The 20,951-nt window shown below is 39.8% G+C and overlaps 1 protein-coding gene across 50 annotated transcripts in view; it reads left to right on the forward strand.

Annotated features, from left to right (window-relative positions):
- Positions 1-20,951, forward strand: part of LOC121879115 (FK506-binding protein 5-like) — an 83,309-nt gene that overhangs the window by 50,525 nt on the left and 11,833 nt on the right. For 10 of the 50 annotated variants that reach the window (XM_042385662.1, XM_042385659.1, XM_042385658.1 and 7 more), the window contains 13 exons: positions 804-845; positions 2,152-2,199; positions 4,528-4,572; positions 5,721-5,789; positions 10,116-10,160; positions 10,526-10,609; positions 10,935-10,985; positions 12,735-12,896; positions 14,602-14,655; positions 16,173-16,226; positions 17,700-18,392; positions 19,061-19,159; positions 19,964-20,020. In XM_042385662.1, coding sequence (XP_042241596.1) covers positions 804-845; positions 2,152-2,199; positions 4,528-4,572; positions 5,721-5,789; positions 10,116-10,160; positions 10,526-10,609; positions 10,935-10,985; positions 12,735-12,896; positions 14,602-14,655; positions 16,173-16,226; positions 17,700-18,392; positions 19,061-19,159; positions 19,964-20,020 — 1,503 coding nt within the window. Of the gene's footprint in view, positions 1-803; positions 846-2,151; positions 2,200-4,527; positions 4,573-5,720; positions 5,790-8,262; positions 9,177-10,115; positions 10,161-10,525; positions 10,610-10,934; positions 10,986-12,734; positions 12,897-14,601; positions 14,656-16,172; positions 16,227-17,699; positions 18,393-19,060; positions 19,160-19,963; positions 20,021-20,951 lie in introns of those variants that run through there. The other 40 variants (XM_042385640.1, XM_042385641.1, XM_042385649.1 and 37 more) reach the window with 22 other exon arrangements.

The following is a 20,951-nucleotide window of genomic DNA, read 5'->3' on the forward strand; positions in this document are numbered from 1 at the left end:
TGCTGCCACATTACACAGAACCTGATGAGTCCCTGTAAATGCACTAGTGAAGGAGACTGTTCCCTCCCCGTGGTGAAACTGAGTCAAGGAATGAGTCTCCGAACTGACTTACCCTGACTGTTTCATTTCATTTGGGTTCGATGCTGCTTCATTTGGGGCAGAAGCGAACTCTTAACCCCGGCTGCACATGTAAGACAAGTGGAGTGTGCTAAGTCATCCTAGGATTAATTTTTCTCAATGTAGAATTCTTTTATGATGGTATTGTATCAGCTGCACAGTCCAGGTGTCAATAAACCTCGAGTGAACTCCAAGATCTGACTTTATGATCGGTAAACAAGACCGTTGACAAATCTCACCTCAGTAGTCTTTAAAACTCCAACAAAGTTTATAATCTTAGGTTTATTTATGAACATCAGAAAAGCAACTTCCAACCTGAAATAAAATAATGTATCTTCAGGTTTATGTGTTACATAGCCACATAAGTTACAGACAACCACCTCACATCACTGACCTTAATATTCTTGCTGCACAACCTGGCAAATGTTGTCCCAGAAAACTTAGAGATTAGAACAAATCCAAATTAACATCTCCAGGTCCACGGGGGTGTTTAACAGTACAAAACTGTATTACTGGACAATCATCCAGTAATACAGATTTGTACTGTGTTACACTAATCTTCTCTTGCTGGTACAGTATATCCATCACCAGAGCCTTATCCCTCTAAAAATTTATATCATCATTTGTTTTTAGCGCATCGAATTAAAGCCACACACAAATGTCTGAAAAACACTGTTGTCTTTCAGAAAGAAAGTCCAACTCCGTGGCGGAAAGACGGTCAGTCTAGGGTAAGCACCCACCCCTCACCCTGACTGTTGTGTTGCTGTTACATTTCAGCCTCTCTGATGACTGCAGCCTCTTGTATACTCTCAACCATAGCTTGATCTGCCCTCTGTAACGTGACCAAGCCATGTATATTGGTCTGTCGCATGGTCTGTGGTCATCCTTGCCTTACTGGGTCAACCGCATGCATTTTTGGACAACTATTTCTCGCTTCATATTGATTGGATAACTAAATATTTTTCTATCTGTTTCTATTTTTATCTTGTCATGGTAAAGAATTTTGCATGACAAACACTTCCTTTACAGATCATAATGCCTCTCTCTACATACAGTACTCTTAGCTGATCCACTCGGACCTACCTTTTTCCAGGTTTTTCAATTTGCTCTTGAATGCTTGCGGCTTTCAGTATTATTCTATACATTCAACAAATGTCACTTTATCCTTGATGGACATTAATACACCTCTTGCCATTGTTTTGCAGACTGCTTTTTTTTCTTGTAAACGTCCGCCTCATCAATATATGACAGCTTGGCATGTTTTCCTCGACCCCTCCCCCCCTCCTTGAGAGACGACCAACAGCTGCTTTCACTGTGCACAGTGGTCCGCCACCTACATATCCACAGCTCTCAGGTGTTTCCAGACTAAACCATATTTTTTTTTATGACTTAGAGACTGATACGTAGCACATTGCAATTTTTATTATTATTGTTAGTTCAATGGAAGAGCAAAGCACAATTATTGGGTAATCCTTGCGTAGGAATATTCGATATTGACATCTGGCCTTCCCCTCCACAATAAGCATGCGTCGTGTTGTTACTGTCACTGGCTCATCTCTTTTCCTCAGTAGTCATATGTCTTGTACCCGTCGTTCTTAACCATGACAGGCAATGACAACCTCACGTCTCAACGCTTTGCATGTACTCCCTCATTCAAGTACCCTGTACTGGTCTTATCAAGCAAGTAAGTATCTCAAAACTTGATTATTTTTACAATAATATCTATAAATTAATGAACATGTATGCTAAATAACATATACTTTTCGTGTGGAATATTATAATTTTTTCCAAAATTATTTATCACTTCCGTTTTTCATGTTCCCTGTTATAACATCGTTATTACTAGATTCTGAGACAATCGGCTTCATCAGCCACAAAATTATAATCTGAACTAAAATTACTACAACTTTGTTCTCTCATGTGCCTCAGTATTAACCAGTTGTGTTATCTTTCCCATTTCTTATCATAACCTGTACGACGGCCTGTGATAACTGAGGTTGACAACTGATAATTCAAATTAACCTCACTTTACAGAATGAAAGTCCTGGTCCACCTCAACAACAACGTCACAGGTCAACACTTGTGAGTACCTGCCCTTGTTGTTCTTTAATGAGTATTTGTAGTCGTAGGTCATTACTGGCACTTGAAACATTGTAGAATATGACTTGGTAAGTTGATGAACTTACTGGTGATCAGCATCCTCAAGTAGTTAACAGGTAGAATAGCTGTTGTTACTGATATACAGTAGTAGTAGTGGATGTGCTGTAAAGGCTTGGTGTAGATGCTTCTAACTTATTTGTTATGCCTTTGTATTCTTAAGCTGCTACACTTACTGTAGGTTATGTATCTAAGCTACTGTGCCGAGTAGCAACCTTGTATATAAGCTACTGTGCCGAGTAGCATTTATATATGTAATTACGTGGCAACACTGCACGTGTTATGTGGCAACATTGCCTCGAGGCTGCCATATGGCAAGGCAGTCTCAGTCTGACTCTGTGGGCCGTGCATGGCACACGCTAGTCACCGCTTGTATTTCTCCTATCCGTTAATAAATGGACTTCAGTGTTACCCGGTGTTTCCCTACCCATTAATGCCTTCTTCAGGGAACACTTGAAACCTTCATGGCGCAGTGAGTAGGATCTGTGGACTTACAAGTGTGTGAACAATGGACAGTTAGCCGGCGATGTGCGACTGCCGGCGATGTGCGCGTCGACTCTTAGTGTGTTGTGTTGCGTTGTGTTTCGCCGCGACGTGCAGTGTTGCGCCGTCACAGTGCGTTTTAGTGATGGTGGCAGTTTTAGTGTCAGTGTATTCGTGTGTCTAGAGCTGAGAGTTGAGTATTGGCCTGTCTTTTGTGGTACCCACGGAGCACGCAGGCATACACCCTTCTCGTGTGACATCCGGGGAGACACTGACGTTCTTACCTCCGTGGCGGCCACCAGGATCTGCTCTCTGACACACACACACACTCACGGACAGAACAGTGGACTCTGTGTTATTTCTGCGCTGTTTATGTCATATATATGTGGTTAGAGCTGATGAGGCGCCACTTTATACACTAAACAGCGCAGTTCAAGCATACCAAGATGGACGGTAAGAAGGGACAATGTCAAGATAGGAGACACGACTCCCCACCACCTTCTCCTCTACCAGGCACAGATGGAGCTTCTGCGCCCACTGCCCCTCATCCTTCACCTACAGCGACGGACATTGCCACAATTCTGAGGTGGAGGGACGAGAGACGCAGAGAAATGGAACTTCAGAGGGAGGACATACGAAGAGAGGAGGAAAAGGCGCGCTTTGATGCAATATTGGCGACCCTGGCGCTAACCCACCCTCACTCACTTCGCCATGAAGGTTCCAAGTGTTCCCTGAAGAAGGCAGTGATGGGTAGGGAAACACCGGGTAACACTGAAGTCCATTTATTAACGGATAGGAGAAATACAAGTGGTGACTAGTGTGTGCCATGCACGGCCCACAGAGTCAGACTGAGACTGCCTTGCCATATGGCAGCCTCGAGGCAATGTTGCCACATAACACGTGCAGTGTTGCCACGTAATTACATATATAAATGCTACTCGGCACAGTAGCTTATATACAAGGTTGCTACTCGGCACAGTAGCTTAGATACATAACATACACTTATATTCATCTGTAGTTCTTCACTTAATACTAAAGAATCGTGCCGTAAGATTATCTGGTCGATCAGTTCAATACTGTTTGTAGGAATAGTCTCCCAATGAAGTAAAAATAAAAAAAGGAGCGTATTTTTGTGTTTTATCTTTATTCTTTTGCAATGGGTCGTTGTGCTCATTAAATGCTTTTATTATAATCTTTTTGTTGTTTTTGTAACAAGAACAATCCAAGTCACTTCAAACAGCTTTTTGAAACAATACCAAATTATGTCTTGTCAGCAGTCTTGCGGGCACTGTTCTTTTATTGCAGAATTAAGTACAAATTATCTCTGAAACTGAAAGGAATGTTTAATATCATAACTAAGGTTTCCGAGTTCTCTTTAGTAAAGACAATAACAAACGTAGTACCACATTTAGCAGAGCCCAGGGAATTCCTGGCACAGTGCTTCAAGCTGTATGTATTACCGGAAGGGGATATGACCTGATAGTAAACCTCAGCAGCCAATTTCTGCTGTATTACGTTCTCTTGAAGGATGACTACAACGTGACCCTCCACACGATGGCTAGTGTACATTATTCCAACTCTCAAAATATATATTACTGATTGTTGAATGTTCTAAGCTTGGACTCAGAGATTAAGGGTCACTTTTAAGGAGCTTCTTTGAATTCCCTGAATCTTGGATATAATGTTGGTCATCCATCAAGAACTGGACGATAAGTAATGCTTTTTGTAGCTGCCAGCTGATTTGCTACTAACTCTGACTCCACCGCACAGACGCCAGACCCCGATGACGACGAGGCCGCCTCACACTGCGACCAGGTAAATCGTTTCACCACAGCCCTCCCTTAACACACCTTCCTTCCTTATCATATTCCTTTCGTTGCCATTTTTTTCACTTTTGTACAAATAGATTCATTTATTTGTTAGAATTTCTTTTTATTTGTATATATAAGATCACATCTATGATTCATGCCCCAAATCCAGTTGAAAATTTTGTACATCATTCAGCTGTCACTTTATAAGTTCACAGTTAGCATAAAGCAAGAAATATATGATCCTTTAGAACTGTAAGACTTACATTTTTGGTGGTTTTGGGCCAAAAATTTGATTTTGCTGAAAATCACAGTATGGGTACTCCTGAGCTTGCTGATTATCAATACAGTATGTGGTCCACGATTCGATTGCAAAGTAATTAGTGGCCAAAATGGCCCTTGAAAGATTTCACTGACATTTTTCAGTGCTAATTACTCATCAATTATGGGTTTCCAAGGTGTGATTTAGGGTTTGTGTGTTATTCTGAAAGTACTTAATTAATTAAACCCCTTAAATTTAAATTCTGAGAAAAATGTATATTTTGGTCAAAAATTTTGTAAGGCGTAAGACAGGGGTGTCAAACTCATGGCCCGCTGGCCAAATGTGGCCCTTGGGATGGTCAGGTGTGGCCTGCGGGATGACGGTAAAATTTATCATCCCGTGAAATTATGAACAAAATAGATATAATCATGTTTATTTAGTAAAATGAATTTTACATACTTAAGATCAGACAAACCCAAATGAGGTATTCCTGGTAAGCCAGGTAAAGCAATGTGTGAAGCTGTTGGCCCTGAAGAGGGTAACTAAAATAAGAATTGGCCTTCGAAAAGTTTTGAGTTTGACACCACTGCTTTAGACACACACACACACACACACAGGTTCGGAAGTGGTACCATGTTGACTTTGACCCCAGCATGATCTCCATAAGGTAGAGGCGACACCAGTGAACCACAGAGTGAAGTGTTCCTCCAGGTGTTGGTCCCTTACCTCTGTTTCCTGTGACTCGGGTTGGTATACGTGGGCTTTACGCTATCCATTGGTTATCATGTTTTTACAGTAAAGAAAATAATAAAACTCGTCATTTTAATGTGAAAGGGATAGAGATCAATGGTATAATTAGCCAGAGTCATATTAACTTTTACTTAATGTTACAGACATGGACGCCCGCACCTCCCATGACCCCGGAACAAAGACAACAACAACAACAACTTCAACAACAACAGGTGAGCCATGGTGACAGTAAAATCAATTAGTTTGAAGTTTATTGTCCTATAAGAACTTTAGTATAAGTTACACTACAACTACAGTTATCACAAATATAAATCTTTTATTCAATACTTGTAAATGATATTGTAGAACAAAATGAATGTTAATAATGAATGACTTTCAGCACTGTACGTGTGAATTATCTTAAGGCTGCCACATCAGTCAACGGATCAGCCGTGCAGAAAAATTAATGAAATATAATTTCAGTTTGTACAGTACACCTAAAATGCTTTCACATTCACTCGTTTTAAAAGATCAATTATTTGAATAATGTTTTTTTTATTATCTAAGAATTTAAATAATTTGTTTTATTTCATGCTATATTTAGACCAAAAAATAGACAGTAATTACAGTGGATCAATTTAAAATTAAAATAGCGCAGTAAGAACACCGAAACTAATATGTATGCTGTACTGTATATATGGACCAATTACCTATTACCGCTGAAGGTCAAGGTGAGACAGAGAATGATGTACAGGTACAGGTATTTTCTTTAAGCTCAGATACTGTGTTCATATAACCATAGAGATCATATTGACAGACGGTTTAAAAGGTTGATGTAATTGAGCTTTTAAAATATACGAGTGTCCTTACATCTGTCTTACTATCATGATTACCTTTAAGGGAGACATAGATGAATTATTTATGAAGTATGCTAAATTTACATAAGATAAAACTATAGATATAACACTGTCTTAAATTACAGGGTTCGGGCATCCAGTCTTAGTAATGAAATTCTTTAAACATGCTTTTTTGATGTACAAAAATGGTCACTTTGTAATTACTGTATCAGTTTTTTAGTTCTTCATGGGTATGTGAAATGAAAAGCAACAATTTTAAGTGAAAAAGTAAGTTACTGTATAATATTGAATAATTCTGTGCATGATATAATGAATGATGATTATAAGTGTTTCATATAAAGTCAGTGATCAAAACTGCTGAACACACACACACACACACACACATATGGTCACTCTAAACATATAGTGGTTGGTGGTTTTTGTATTTTAGCAACAATTTCTAAATCTAAATAAGTTCAAAAGTCATTCAACCAAACCTATTCCAATGTACAAGATTTATGTGTTAGGCATTTCAAAATGCCCAGCCCGGATCTGCTAGTAAATCAACACCCACACTCACATACAGCCGCATTTTGAATGAATATAGTGACTGAGTAACATCCACCACACACCTCCGTCCGCTGACCTTCACACTCCGGTTCAGGAACATAAGAATTTTTACCAATAAACATTAAAAATCACCCGATTCCTTTAAACCATCAATAAACCTATAAATATTCCTCTAGGAAATTAATAACTTTACTATAAAAACCCTTTGTGTATATATTTTTCTCATAAGTACATCACCTTCCCACACCCTTAACTTCGCTCACTTTCACTTAGTCTCATTTTATGTAAGTTCAACACTGCTATAATTCACTCTTTTGTTTATTTTTTTACGTGCATTCCAGTGGCATGCTGACATATACTACACACACACACACACACATATATATATATATATATATATATATATATATATATATATATATATATATATATATATATATATATATATATATATATATATATATATATATATATATATGTATATAATAGCTGTATAATATATATTTTTGTCTTCATGAGGCATAACCACTTCACCCACAGTCAAACCAACAGTCACAGCCAACGATCAGAAAACTATCCAGGGAGGAAGGAAATCGTGACATGGAGCCCCCCATCAGGGATGATTCACATGGCAATATCCCCGATGACGCCACGAAGACCAATTTGGTTAAGAGACCTGGTCGAGAGAGGATCATCAAACTGGAGATCCCACAGCCAGGGGATAGAGAGGATCAAACCCCTAACAAGAGAGAAATAAGAGAGCAACCACGCAGGGAGAGAGTGAGGGAGCCGCCCCGGGAGACAGTGAGGGAACCGCCCCGGGAGAGAGTGAGGGAGCCGCCCCTCAAGAAGCAAAGCGTGGAGGAAGACCCGCTGGTGAAACAGGCGAATGAAGACATGCAGGAGAGACTCAGGCAGGTGGAGAAACAGAATCGCCTCGAGAGAGAAAGGAGGGAAGAACTGAGGAGTAAGAGGGATGAGTTGAGGAGGCAGGAACGAGAGAGAGAGAAGGAGAAGGAAGATGAACGGAAGCGACAGCAGGAAAGAGAAAAGGAGGAATTGAGAAGGAGACAGGAAGCGAGAGAAAAGGAGGAGCTGCAAAGGAAACAACAAGAGAAGGAAAGAGAAGAGATACGAAAACAACAACAAGAGAAAGAAAGGGAGGAACAGCGGAAACGACAGCAAGAAAAAGAGAAAGAGGAGTTACGTAAGAGACAGGAGGAGAGAGAAAGGGAATTACGAAAACGACAGCAAGAAAGAGAAAAAGAAGAATTCAAGAGGAAACAAGAAGAGAAAGAAAAGGAGTTAAGAATGAAAAAACAAGAGAGAGAAAAAGAGGAGATGCGAAAGAGACAACTAGAGAAAGAGAAGGAAGAACTGCGAAAGAAACAAGAGAAAGAGAAAGAAGAATTACGAAAACGACAACAAGAGAAGGAACAGGAAGAATTACGAAGACAGCAACAAGAGAGAGAAAAGAGAGAAGAGTTACAAAAGAAAGAACAAGAGAAGGAGAAACAGGATGAACTGCGCCGAAAAAAAGAAAGAGTGGAGCGAGAGGCAGCAGAGAGTAAGCGAGAAAGGGAGAGAAAAGAGGCTGGGGGGGTAGAGTCCAGGAAAACAAGCGTGGAGACAAACGACGCCCCACAAGACCGAGCTAATGTCTTTGGCGTCCAGCTTAGGTCGAGGAAGCAGTCCGACACGGCACCCAAGGCGCCTCCGAACGACAAGGAACCATCTAGCCCGACTGAAAAACTGAAGCTGAATGACTTAAGAAACAAGTGGGAATCCAAGATCCAGAATGAGAATGAACTGAAGGACAGGAGGAAAAGTCTGACGTTAAAACCGAAGCTGGAGAAAGAGGGCGACAAGGAGGACAATAAGCAAAAGGAGGAGCCACAGATTAAACAGAATAAGGATGACAAACCAGTTAAACATGTACGAATTGCCGACGACGAAAAACAAGCGTTACGAGAGAGAGAACCAAGGAAGAACAGCACACAGAAGCAACTGGAGGACCAACTACTGCAGGCCAAGATGATGCTACACCCGACAGAAATGAAAGAAAGAATTGATCTCGCAAAGAAAAAAGAAGAACTGAATAAAACAGAGACGAATAAGAAACAGCTAATAGGCCCCACCGACCAAGAGAAGAAGCTATTGCAGGAAAGGGAAAGATTGGGTAGTAAGGATAAGAAGCAGGAGGCCGCTACTCGAGTATGTATTGCCTGGGTGTGGCGCTACAATGACACGCCTCAACACGCTTTATAATGTTATAACGCCACAATGACGTACACCATAACAGGCTGAATGGCTTGGCTCGGTAGAAAGGGGCAAAAAACTAACGTCTCATTATTATTATTTATTTCATTATTTTACTTTTCGGTCATATGCAAGTTTGGTCTACCAGCTTTCTTTTTTGTTATATAATTACTGTGTACTCTTTATTTTCCTGACACAGATTTAAAACAAAACTTTAAATAATTTTAACAACATTAATAAGGAAATTGGTAATAACAAGCATCATAATGATTCAATAATAAGAATAACAGGCTAACTGAGGATTCTTAACTAGTTAATTTAAGTAATGTTTCAAAAGTTACTAATAGTAATGTGAGGTTTAGATGAAGGAGGGAGCACTGCTAGGCTGTTCTCTCACTCTCTTCGCCATCACCTCACAAGTAACCGCTGTTGAATAAAACACTCACAGGCTGTTGTCTCTTGTAGATGCGTGACTACTTGAGTGATAAAAAAATGAAAAGCCATGTAAGATTATGTAACTAATTGGTATAGTGTTGTGTACTATGTGAGGGCCTCTTTGGCCATTTGTATAATACATTTAATTTATTGTTATACGGTAATTTTACTTCAAGAGTTAATCGGAGGGGACTAGTACAGAGTTACCAACTTTAGGTGTCAGGATTGAAACTCTGCCCAGGCCTCCGTAACAGTATGAGAAGCTTGCAGAGGATGCCGGCCTGATGAAACTCAGTTGGCAATGCACACTAAGGACAGCTTTTTAGAGCACTAAATGTATTACGTACTGTATAGTGATTTTTAAAAATCTGAAATAAAAATAGTGTTGGAATAAAAGACAGGATGTTTCAGAATACATAAATTGTTGATGGCTAAAGTCTCGTTTGTTTTATTTTGCAGTACACCAACAAACCAGCGACTCCCGCCAAAGATGACCAGCGCAAGGTAGGTATTTCTGTTAATATAACAACTTCGCCTCGTAATGTACAAGGCATTGTTATAACATTTTGTATCGCAAATTACATGTCCAAATAAGTTGACTCATTTCTCTTCTTTGTGTTTTCAGTTTTTAATTATTGGTCTAGCCTTTTATTTCTTACATTTCACATCTTCTCTTTGACGTACAAGTATAATATCTGTTTTACTTATCGCTCTAACTACTGACTCGCATTCATGTAAGCAAGACTTTCCTAAATTGCTATTACTTTTGTTTTCTTAATCCTAACTATGATATTAACTAGCATCAGAGAGCCACACTTCGTCTTGGTGCCTGCAGCGTGTGACACTCTGATTCCCTTCTTACTCCACAGGACAACAGTAACACTCCCTCGGAACCCATGAACATGCCCGCTAGTCTAGCTGTTTCTCTCCTGCAGGAGGATAACACCTCCAGGGTCAGTACTAACTTGCAGCTTACCTTAGGCTCTCTTGTATTGAGTGTGGGGAAATAAAATTGCTTGGATATGGATAAAAAAAGAGGCTGGTTCATGCTAGCTTAGTAGAGTTACTCCCTCACATACACCACTTTGTCTCCAGGGTATAACATACAGTTCTACACTATCTTAGATATTCTGTTAAATATTGAGGTAATTTTTTGTAGTTTTCTTTATTCATTATTTCACTTACTATCTACCTTCAAATATTTTTTTAATAACTTGACACACTAATTAAATATTAATTAATGCGGAGGTTGACGGAATCGATGTTTTCCCCCACTAGTCATCATCCCCGATGGTTGAGGAACAGTGGGGGACACCACAGGAGCACTGGGTAAGTCATCCCCTTGGTGACTCCACTCTCCCTCCACCCACATGTTTTACCTCTACCCTGACCTCTACTACGTGTTCCAGTTAACTCTGTATCCATCATCCACATGGTCGAAGTCATTCCTGTAGCAGCCACCTGTAACCTAAGATCCAACCTTGTATTGCAGATGAGTCAGAACAACCTTATAAAGAGCTGTGTGGGGCAGTAGTTCCTGATGACCCTTACCACTTGTTACAGATTCTTCGTCCTTCACTGATCCTCCTCCGTGTACCTTTACCCTTGACAGCTTCACATCTCTCCTCGTGTTCCAGAGTTCATGTTGTTGTGATCATAACTACCTGAGGGATGTATATCTTGTAAACCTCATCATGTCAGTTTAAATCTTATCCTTTTCTTCCAGGGCAATACTGTACCATATGACCCAGTTTGTTTTCCCTCATGTAAAAAGTCGTTTCTTTTTCCAATGTCTGAATCTAAAACCCCCATTCCAGGTCACTCCCGATTATGTAATATTACTGCATGTTGCTCTAACACCCACTACACTTTTTCAGGGTCACTTAAAATATATCTGGCTGATGCATGGAAACTCTGTTGTATCCATGTGTTTCAGTCATCCCTGACACCTTCATTATCTGGCTTCTTATCAATGTTTCTCTTTTACTTTAACGAAAATTATGTCTTTACTTCTAATTCAGTATCTCTAAACCAGAGAACTTAATTTGAAGTACAGCTGTTATACTGCCACTTGTTCACACACTTTCCCTGGGTTAGTTAATAACTGCAATACTTCAGGAAAAACTCAAAATTCTTATGTCACTAGCCAATGACTTGTCTCCTGAAGTCATTCAGCCCAGTTTAAAGTTATTATGTCTCCGGGGATGTCGTGTACTGTATATATAAACAGAACTGAGGCCAGATTTTCATATGAACTCGGAACACTCGGCTGTGTGCGACAGTGTTTGCGCGTCCAATATGAACCAGCATTATTGTGACAACACTCCCTGGACCGTAGTTTACAGCAACCTAGACTATAGAGTATACCGTTTGTGCCATAGTTAGTGTTTGTGATAACACACAAAAGGTGTGGAACTAACACCTTTTATCATGCTCTTACTTATATAAATTAGCAGCTTAAAATCATTATAAGAATAGTTACAATATCGCAATTATTTGTGCAACAATGTAGTAACCTTCGCTTGTAGTGATAATGACCATGTGTAGTAAAGTCTTCCATAGATTTAGATGAACTACGTTATGAAATAATGTTGCTAATCTACTATCTGAAACTCGGGCGCGTGTAACAGTCTTAATACCACGCCAGTCTCTTTGAAATGAACTGATATAAACTATTAAAGCATTTAAGATTCGCTTCCAAGCTCTTGCACACTTGAAGAATTAAAGTTTGAGCTAAAGAGTTATTTTTTTCTTAGATTTAACCAGTCATAGTTCACACCAGTATCTTGTGCTGACAGTCAGCTGACGACGTCAACTGACATCTCTCCGATTCTCTTCTGATGTAACCAGATGCTTTTGAGGGCGAGGAAATATGTCTAGGTGAAGGGGTCCTCCTCCTTTCCTCCTTCACTACTCTTGATGCTGGCTCAGTCACGCTTCTTGTTTTCTATAGATGTACATATTACCAGTAGCATTATGGTACTTGTCACGGGGGGCGTCGTGCTGTGGCAGGGCGTCCAGATAGTGTAGGGAAGTCAACAAACATTCCAAGCATATAGCTACTGTAATTTCTTATAGATATCAAGTGCCCTCAAGCCTGGGCAAAAGATAATTCAGAAGGAGGAGGAGGAGGAAGATTCAGATGAAGACGAGTCTGAAGAAGAAACAGAGGATGAAGAATCAGATGAAGAAGAATCAGAAGAAGAAACCGATGAAGACGATGAAGACGATGAGGAGTCTGTAAGTGATCACCAACAACAATGGCCGATGATGCTGACGTGTGTTTCAGAGACGCTGCCATAGCTTCAGCTTGCCAATTACTCATTATTTATGATTTCATTCATTTTTTTTATAATTTCTCTTAAAAAGTTTTCCTTTGCTCATAATATATTAGAACAATAATGGAGACTTCGAGGCGATATGATATGACCCTCTAGTAACAACTCGTAGTTCTTGTTGCTTTGCGATCTTACTCACAAAACTTGTTCGTAAAATGCTTCTTTGGCGTAATTTTTGGGGCACATTTTATATACTTCTACTTAATTTTCGACTCCTTGCTAATACCTCCGATTATGGAGAGCAGGAGAGAAGGTTCTATAGCTGTATGGTTCAGGTAGACGTTGGTAGTTTCTTGTCGTCTGGTCTGGCGGAGTGACTCACAGGTCATTCTCACCTGTACTGTACATCTTCGTTATTGTGGTACTGTTCGTAACGACGTAATTTACTGCGACAACAATCTTCAGCATCTCTTCGTAGCGTTGTGACTGAAACGCCTTGTTGACTACATTGGCTACAAACTATTACAGTGTTCAGTGAGTGATCTGTTCATACTCTGCAAGTTTTCTTAGGATGCCGAGGGCGCTGTGTGCAGAAATAACAGTATCAGTCTTATATCGTCTGGGCTCTTTTATATACAATTTTGGTAACTGACCTTCCCCTCAAACTACATCCAGAGTACATCCGGAATGCACCCAGAGTACATCCTTAGTGCATCCAGAATACATCCAGTGTACATCAGTCAGAGAAACTTCAATTCTTGCAACAGTTTTATTTTTATACCTTCGATTCAGTTGACTTTTGAACCTTATAGCTGGTGAATTTTAACCTCCCTTTTTGGAGCTAACCCTTGACCCCCTGCTTTGTGGACCTAAACTATGACTCCCCCTGTGGAGCTGATCTTTGACCCCTCTTGTGGAGTTGACCTTTGACCCCCATGTGAAGCTGATCTTTGATCCTCTCTTGTCGAGTTGACCTTTGACCCCCCCTTGTGGAACTGACCTTTGACCCGTGTGAAGTTGGCGTTTGACACCAACTTGTGGAGCTGAACTTTGACCTCTGTAGGTGTAAACTTTGACCCCTGTGGAATTAGATTTTGACCCCTATTGTGGAAGTGACCTTTGACCCCTGTGGAGTTGACATTTGACCCTTGTGACAGTTTATTCCCACATTTGATCTCTGTGGTTTAAAGTTATCTAAATCTCTCTTTTAATATTTCACTTTAAACTCATGTTATACTGATGAATAGGATCTCTCTCTCTTACTCTACTCTACTCTTGTTTGGTCCACCATAATTGACTTAGGCTCAAGACCAACCACTACCTTTCTTACATTCAATCAATATATTATTTCTCTTTATATTATAACTTACAAGTTAACAAATATATAAGTTGGATTATTTTATAATCTATATTTTCAGTATTTAATTTATAACTACAGCTTTAATGCAATAACCTACTGGCACATGATGGTGAACCTGGGACTAAATTTCAATTCATATATAAAAAGAAATGAAAAATATCTTTTTTTTTTTTTTTTTTTTTTTTTTTTTTTTTTTAAAGAGTCCCAGATCCACCAGTCACAACACTTGGTCTTGTGATCGAGTGTAAGTCATGTTATTGAAGCTAACAGTGTTGTCGCTTGTGTACTAGTGTGTTCATCCCGCCAGGTACCTCAGGGAGAGTCGTCTGGAGTATTTACCATGGACGCTGACGACCACCAGGTGAGAAGTGCGTCCTTGTATCTGGCGAAGGATGTGAGAAGCTGCATGTGTGTGTGTGTGTGTGTGTAGTTTTTGGGTCTCAGAAATTTCTAACATATCATTTTCTCCAAACTTTTGGTAACATGAGAGATACATTTTTTTTTTGCTTAATCTTTTTTTAGCTATAATGTAGCTGACTAAATGAGTAAGTTGGATGTATTCTTACATCAACTAAGTACGTGTTGGGGAGGGGATGGGAAGGCTGATTTTGATGATGAACCTTTGAGAATCCGTGTTATAGGTTACTGGCTAGAGGAACGGGATATCTCTCTCACTCTTTCTTTATTGTCCTTCTCACCGTCATTAGTTTCTATCATTAGTTATTCTTCTTTTATTTCTGCATTATCTGAAACACCCAAGTCATCCACTTAGTGCCTATTACAAAGTATATTTTATCTCTACTTGTTATGGTGTTCTCTGCTGGTCAGGCTCCGCTTCCCAACTTTTGTCTCCAGGTTCTTGAATTTTCACTTTATCTATTTCCTCCTTTTTTTCCAGATTTTTTAACTTTGTGTCTTTTCCTCTGTTTTATTTAATTATCTTATCTCCTTCATATTATGCCGCCACAATAATTAACTCATCATAGTTCTCCTGTCGATTAGATCTCGCCTTCTCTGCCTCTTCTTCATTCTCCCCCTCTTCTTCTTCCTTTTCTTCATTCTCCGTCTCCTCATTCTCATATTCTTCCTCCTCCCTCTCTTCTTTCTCTTCTTCATCCTCCACTTCCTCCTCCTTGCCAAAGTCTACATCAGTCGAGAGAGAGAAGAAAGAAAGAAAGATAGTACAGTACAGTATTTACATTTCACCACAAAAAAATCATTTCAATTATCCAGTAATAATTTAGAACCTTAATGGAACTCATCAGTCTCTTAAAGAATATACATGTAAGTATTATACAAAAGGTGAAAAACCATACCTTACTATATGTACAGTTTGTTTATATGATAGAAGTAACTTAAGAATATTCGTGCTTGGCTCAGTAAACGTGACAGAAGTTCCTATTTCAGACATTAGTATATATATCTTTGGTAATGGTGCAGACGGATTACTGTAAAGCCTCTTAATTCACGAGAATACTGTGAAGTTTAGAAGACACACGTTGGACCCAAATGATCAAAGACTGAATACGTAATGTTTTCTCCCTTGGCTGGTGATGAGAAATCGTAAAATACATCACAATGGCGTAATCTCTCGAGGTAGATAAGATGTAAGTTTTGATCATCAAGGTTTTTGGTGATCACTTGAAGATTTGTCATCCCAGGTTATTTTTCTTTGATGTCTAAATACCCTAACACTAAACGAACATAATTTCATTCCTTCAGGTAAGTGCTCGGGTGTTTAATCATCATGTGAATTAAGTTTGGGTGCCTAATCGTCATGAAATCCATCTTTCAAAACAAAGTTAATGTATGATGGTCTTTGAGAATGCAAGGTCCTGAAGGTTAACTTTCTTCACTAAATGTGTTGATGTGTTGCAGGAGGAGGAGCCACCAGTCACGAAGGCCAAGACTCTCACCAAGACCAACACCCCGGTGAGTACAGGAGGGGGCTGCTGGCGGGCGGGTGGGGGGGGAGAAGGGAGGGAGGGAGAACGTGAAGAAAGAAGTAATGGTAGTAAAGGAAGAAAATAAAGGAAAGTTAGTATCGTTGGGAAGAAAATAAGAGGATAGTCAAAAGAAAGGGGGTAATGGAGGAAGAAATGAAAGTGTAAATGGTAAGATATGGAGGATGAGATCATGAGAAGGAAGCAAAAGAGGAACAGCTGGAAGATGAGCAACGGGAAGAGGAGTTTTTGGGGGAAGGATCACCAAGTAACAACGAGTCTTGACACAGTGACTCAAAACAGGATCAAGGAAGAGCAGAAATTCTCCTCTTCTCCCTCTTTCTTGCTTCCTCCTCAGTTTGTTCGCCATGGCTACATTCTGGTTACTGTCTTTTACCTTTTTCCACGTTAACCATTTCCTTCCAGGGGATGATGATGATCTCGTGTGTACCAGTGGATATTGTTGCCACTTCTGATATTCTCACAGTGGCTAGTTTTCTTCCATGCAGTATACTATTACTCTGTTTTCAGTCTATTAATTAACTTATTATTTATTTCATCATTTGATTTTTTCTAATAACGTATCAATGTTGAAAAGCTCACATCTCCTAATTGGCCGTAAGTTATGTTCCGTTTTTCTTTTGTTTATAGTTTAACGGCTACGAGGCAACTAAAGATTAGGTTAATTACATTTTGTAATAATCTCCAGCTTATAGTGGTCAATTATAACATCTTCCTCCGCATCCATTTGTTGTGATGTCTTACTATACTGTACCTGGTAATTATTAAAACTTGGTGAGACAGAAAGATTCTGTAGAAGTATGGAGGATATTGCAACCACAGGATGCCAAGACACTCATTGTAAGGAAAATTTTATTGTTAAAGATAATAATATCTACCATTATAAAGTAGATATACAGTAGAAGTTCCCTCATCAAAAAATAAGAAAAAATAAGATTTCCTACTGATAGAAAAATACAATCTAATATCAAAATCCTGTACAACTTTTGATGTGGTCTACAACACAGTACTGTATACCGTGTTGTAGGTTATAGAACATAAATCCTCTGTAACATGCAAGGGAAAATATAAAAGACACCAACGCAATTAAGTATGTAATTGTACTATGTCGTTAGGTATATGCTTATCAATCATGCACGGCGTGAAGTGTAGAGGTGTGTGGATGAGAGAATACTGCCAGTTGTGACTAAAGTCTAGACTATGTCCCAGGTTCGAAATATTCCCAATTTCCTTAATTTTGTGTGTTCTACACAGTTATCATGCTTCATTTAAACTAATTTAAATATATTTGTAAATTTCAAAATAATTAAATCGGTGTATATGATACAAAAGTATTAGTATTACATAAAAACCTGACCAAAAGTGTCTCGTGCGTCTTTTCTTTTTAACTAATAGATTTGTCCATATAAAGGCTCTTAGTAATGAAAGGGGTTTCTTGCAGCCTCAGAAGTCTAAGCTACAGAGTCTCTTGGGTGCAGACTTCCCCAGCACTGACCCACAGGTCACTGAGGCAGAAAACACTGCCACTCCACCCAAGTCCAAGCTACAGGAGCTTTTGAGCGCTGGTTTTCCTCCCTTTGTGGAAAAACCATCTGATCCTCAGACTTCCACCTCACTTGAGAAAAAGTCTGAAACACAAGAAAACGTCAATGTTGATTCCCCTGATGTGACTGGAAAGTCGGGGGAAACAGAGGAAACTACTTCGTCACCAAAATCATCATTCGTTCAAGAACTATTGAACGCTGGTTTTCCAGGCGCTGAAAAAGAACCAGGAGAGATGGAAAGTTCTGCCATCAACTTTGCGGAGCAGATGAATGATATTGTAAATTCCTTTGAGCCTCAGAATAACGAACAAACCTCAAATACCTTACATCACCTGCCAGAAGACCTACAGTTAGACCTGCATACAGTTGAAGAACAGCTGCCTCAGTCTCTGGAGGAAACAGCAACAGATCCACAAAGTACAGAGACTGTAGAAGTGACGGAGCCGCACCTTCAGGACTCTAACACTCAAGATATTTTATCCTGTGACCCAGAGACCCAAGTGACTAAGACCAACAATTATCCAAACTTCGAGTCCAAAATCATAGGAGAAGAAAAACTAAAAAATGAGTACGACCAGTATACACCGGCGGTAAGATGGCCACTGTGACGAGACCCTAGCAGCGGTGAATCTTAAGTGGAGGCTGTGTGGGTTCGTGACACTCGTATCTCGCGGGGGAAATATACCTTATAAGCTCTCACTTAAGACTTATCAATGCTGTATTTGTTGCTGCCTTAGCATGAAATTTTTCCTCGTCAGTTGAGTTCCAGAGATGGTAGGAAGATGCAGTCACCTGCTTGTTGTGTCACCAATTGCTTTATTCTTCTCTATTTGAGAAACTTGGATCCTTTGCTCTTAAGAGTGACAAAATTTTCATAGATCAAAATACGGGCATGTAAATACCTACATGTGAGTGTTTACCCCCAATAGTGCACCTTGCATGTCTATCCTGCATTTCAAAGGTCAAAATACTTTACATTATTAATTAAGGTGCCAGTTGTCTGTTTCCCAGCATGTTGTAGCTTCAACATGATGAAAGAAGTCCACTGTGTACTTCTCTTCTTCTGAGTGTTATGTCATGTTTAGCAAACTCTGGAGCACATCCTCACGCATGTCATCCACTTGCATGGAACATGTTTATGAAGCTGCCTAAAGAAATGTTTACACATTGACTATAGTGTACAAATATTTCTAAGCTGCCTGGATACAGCAAGGAGGGTATTGAAAGGTAATGTGGTACATGTATTCGTAACTTGCAGGTTTATGAAACAAATGTTGAAGACAAAGCTAACGATAACGACGAGGGTAACGAAGAAGATGACGAAGGAGAGAAGGCAGACCAGATCACGGCATTACCGGTATACATTCTCCCAGCCCTTCTCCCCCTCTCCCAACCCTCCACACCCTCTTCCAGCCCTCCACACCCTCTCCCAACCCTCATCACCCTCTCCCAGCCCTCCTCACCCTCTCCCAACCCTCTTCTTCTTCGAGCCCTTTTCCCACTCTCCTAACCCTCCTCACCCTCTCCCAGCCCTTCCCCCCTCTCACAGTCCGTCTCCCCCTCTCCCAGCCCTTCTACCTCCTCTGCCAGCCCTCCTACCTCCTCTGCCAGGCCTCCTACCTCCAACACCTACCTCAACAACAACAGCAACATTACGGCGCTACACTCTTCCGATGACTTCATACTCTTGAATACCTCTAAGACATTTCTCTAGAGTGTTTTCTCCTTCTCTCAGACCCAGTGAATGACGACTTTTTCCACAATACCCTAAACAAGGCTGCTTAACTTCCCTTGTACTGACAGTCCTATGGCAAAGAATAGAATATTTGGCTCTTAACATGTTAATTTAACAAGTGCATGTTTATCAACCTTTAGTTTCACTTAGCATATAACATAACGTTTCACTTGTTAGTTCCTTTGCATATACATTGCTTACAAAAAGTTTAGTTAAATTGATGTATAATGTATTAATAATTTAGCTTTGCTTTATAGTTTGTTGCTTGTGCTCACATTTAAGCTAATTAGCTGATTCTTTGTATAGTAATTTATTATTTAATTTATTTTCATATAGTTCTTGATTTTGTTTGCTTTATGGCTATTTGATATGGATGATTGTAGTGGATGATAGTGGTAGATACATGTGTTGTTGGTTGTGTTGCAGAGTGACAGTGTCTTGTACTGGTGGGAGCAGCCGGAAGAGGAGCCTGTCAACACCAAGGTGCTGGTTACTCCCACGTGTCTCCCACACACTCTCTCATGCCTTCCTCATACTCTTACACCCCCACCTGCCTTCCCCATATTCTCACACTCTTATTTGCCTCTCTAATGCTCCCACACTTCCACTTGCTTCCCTCATACTCCCACCTGTTTCCTCCACATTCCTTTCTCTTTTATACTCCTACACTCCCACTTGCCCCCCTCACACACACACACACTTTCTCTCTCTCTCTTACCTCCCTCACACTGTCACTCTCTAACAAGCCTCCCTCACACTCACATATACTCACCTTCCCTCATCGTTGCTGCTTCCCACAATATGATATAAAGAACTTCCTCTGTCAACAAGTATAAGTATATTAACATTCATCTGTTGTAGGTATTAGAGGCACAGCTAGAATTTGCCTAAAGGGAGGGGGTAGGGAAGAATTGGCAAAGGGAGCACAGACCAAATTCGTAACAATCCACCCCAATTATGCTGGACAACTTATAAGAAGAAAGTGTGAATAAAGTTTTACATTCCTCCATCCTTGTGACTACAGCAACACCAAGCTGAAATCACAATCTTAGTGCTTCACCTGTAAGAGTCTGATTCCTGAATGAATAATTAATTTGTCCTGTCAGTTTAATCTAAACATCAATATCCAACTTATTACATTGTTATATCATATTATTAATTTATCACATTCAAAATACGATATTTTTTTCCATTTTCAAAAGGAGGCAGAACCTCTGCCCCTTCCCCCACAGCCCACCTGACTGCACCACTGTCATATATCACTTAGATGTACAGTATAGTATTATAAATCTATCATCTAAAGACCAGTTTATTAACTGATTAGAACTACCATTAATAACAGTAATAATAATCCTATATGGAGTCATAATTTGTCTTACTTTAGCTTATTAACAAGGGAGTTATGCAGCATGCA

This window comes from Homarus americanus, unplaced genomic scaffold (genome assembly GCF_018991925.1).
Source record: "Homarus americanus isolate GMGI-L3 unplaced genomic scaffold, GMGI_Hamer_2.0 scaffold4060, whole genome shotgun sequence".
NCBI classification, from domain to species: Eukaryota; Metazoa; Arthropoda; class Malacostraca; order Decapoda; family Nephropidae; genus Homarus; species Homarus americanus.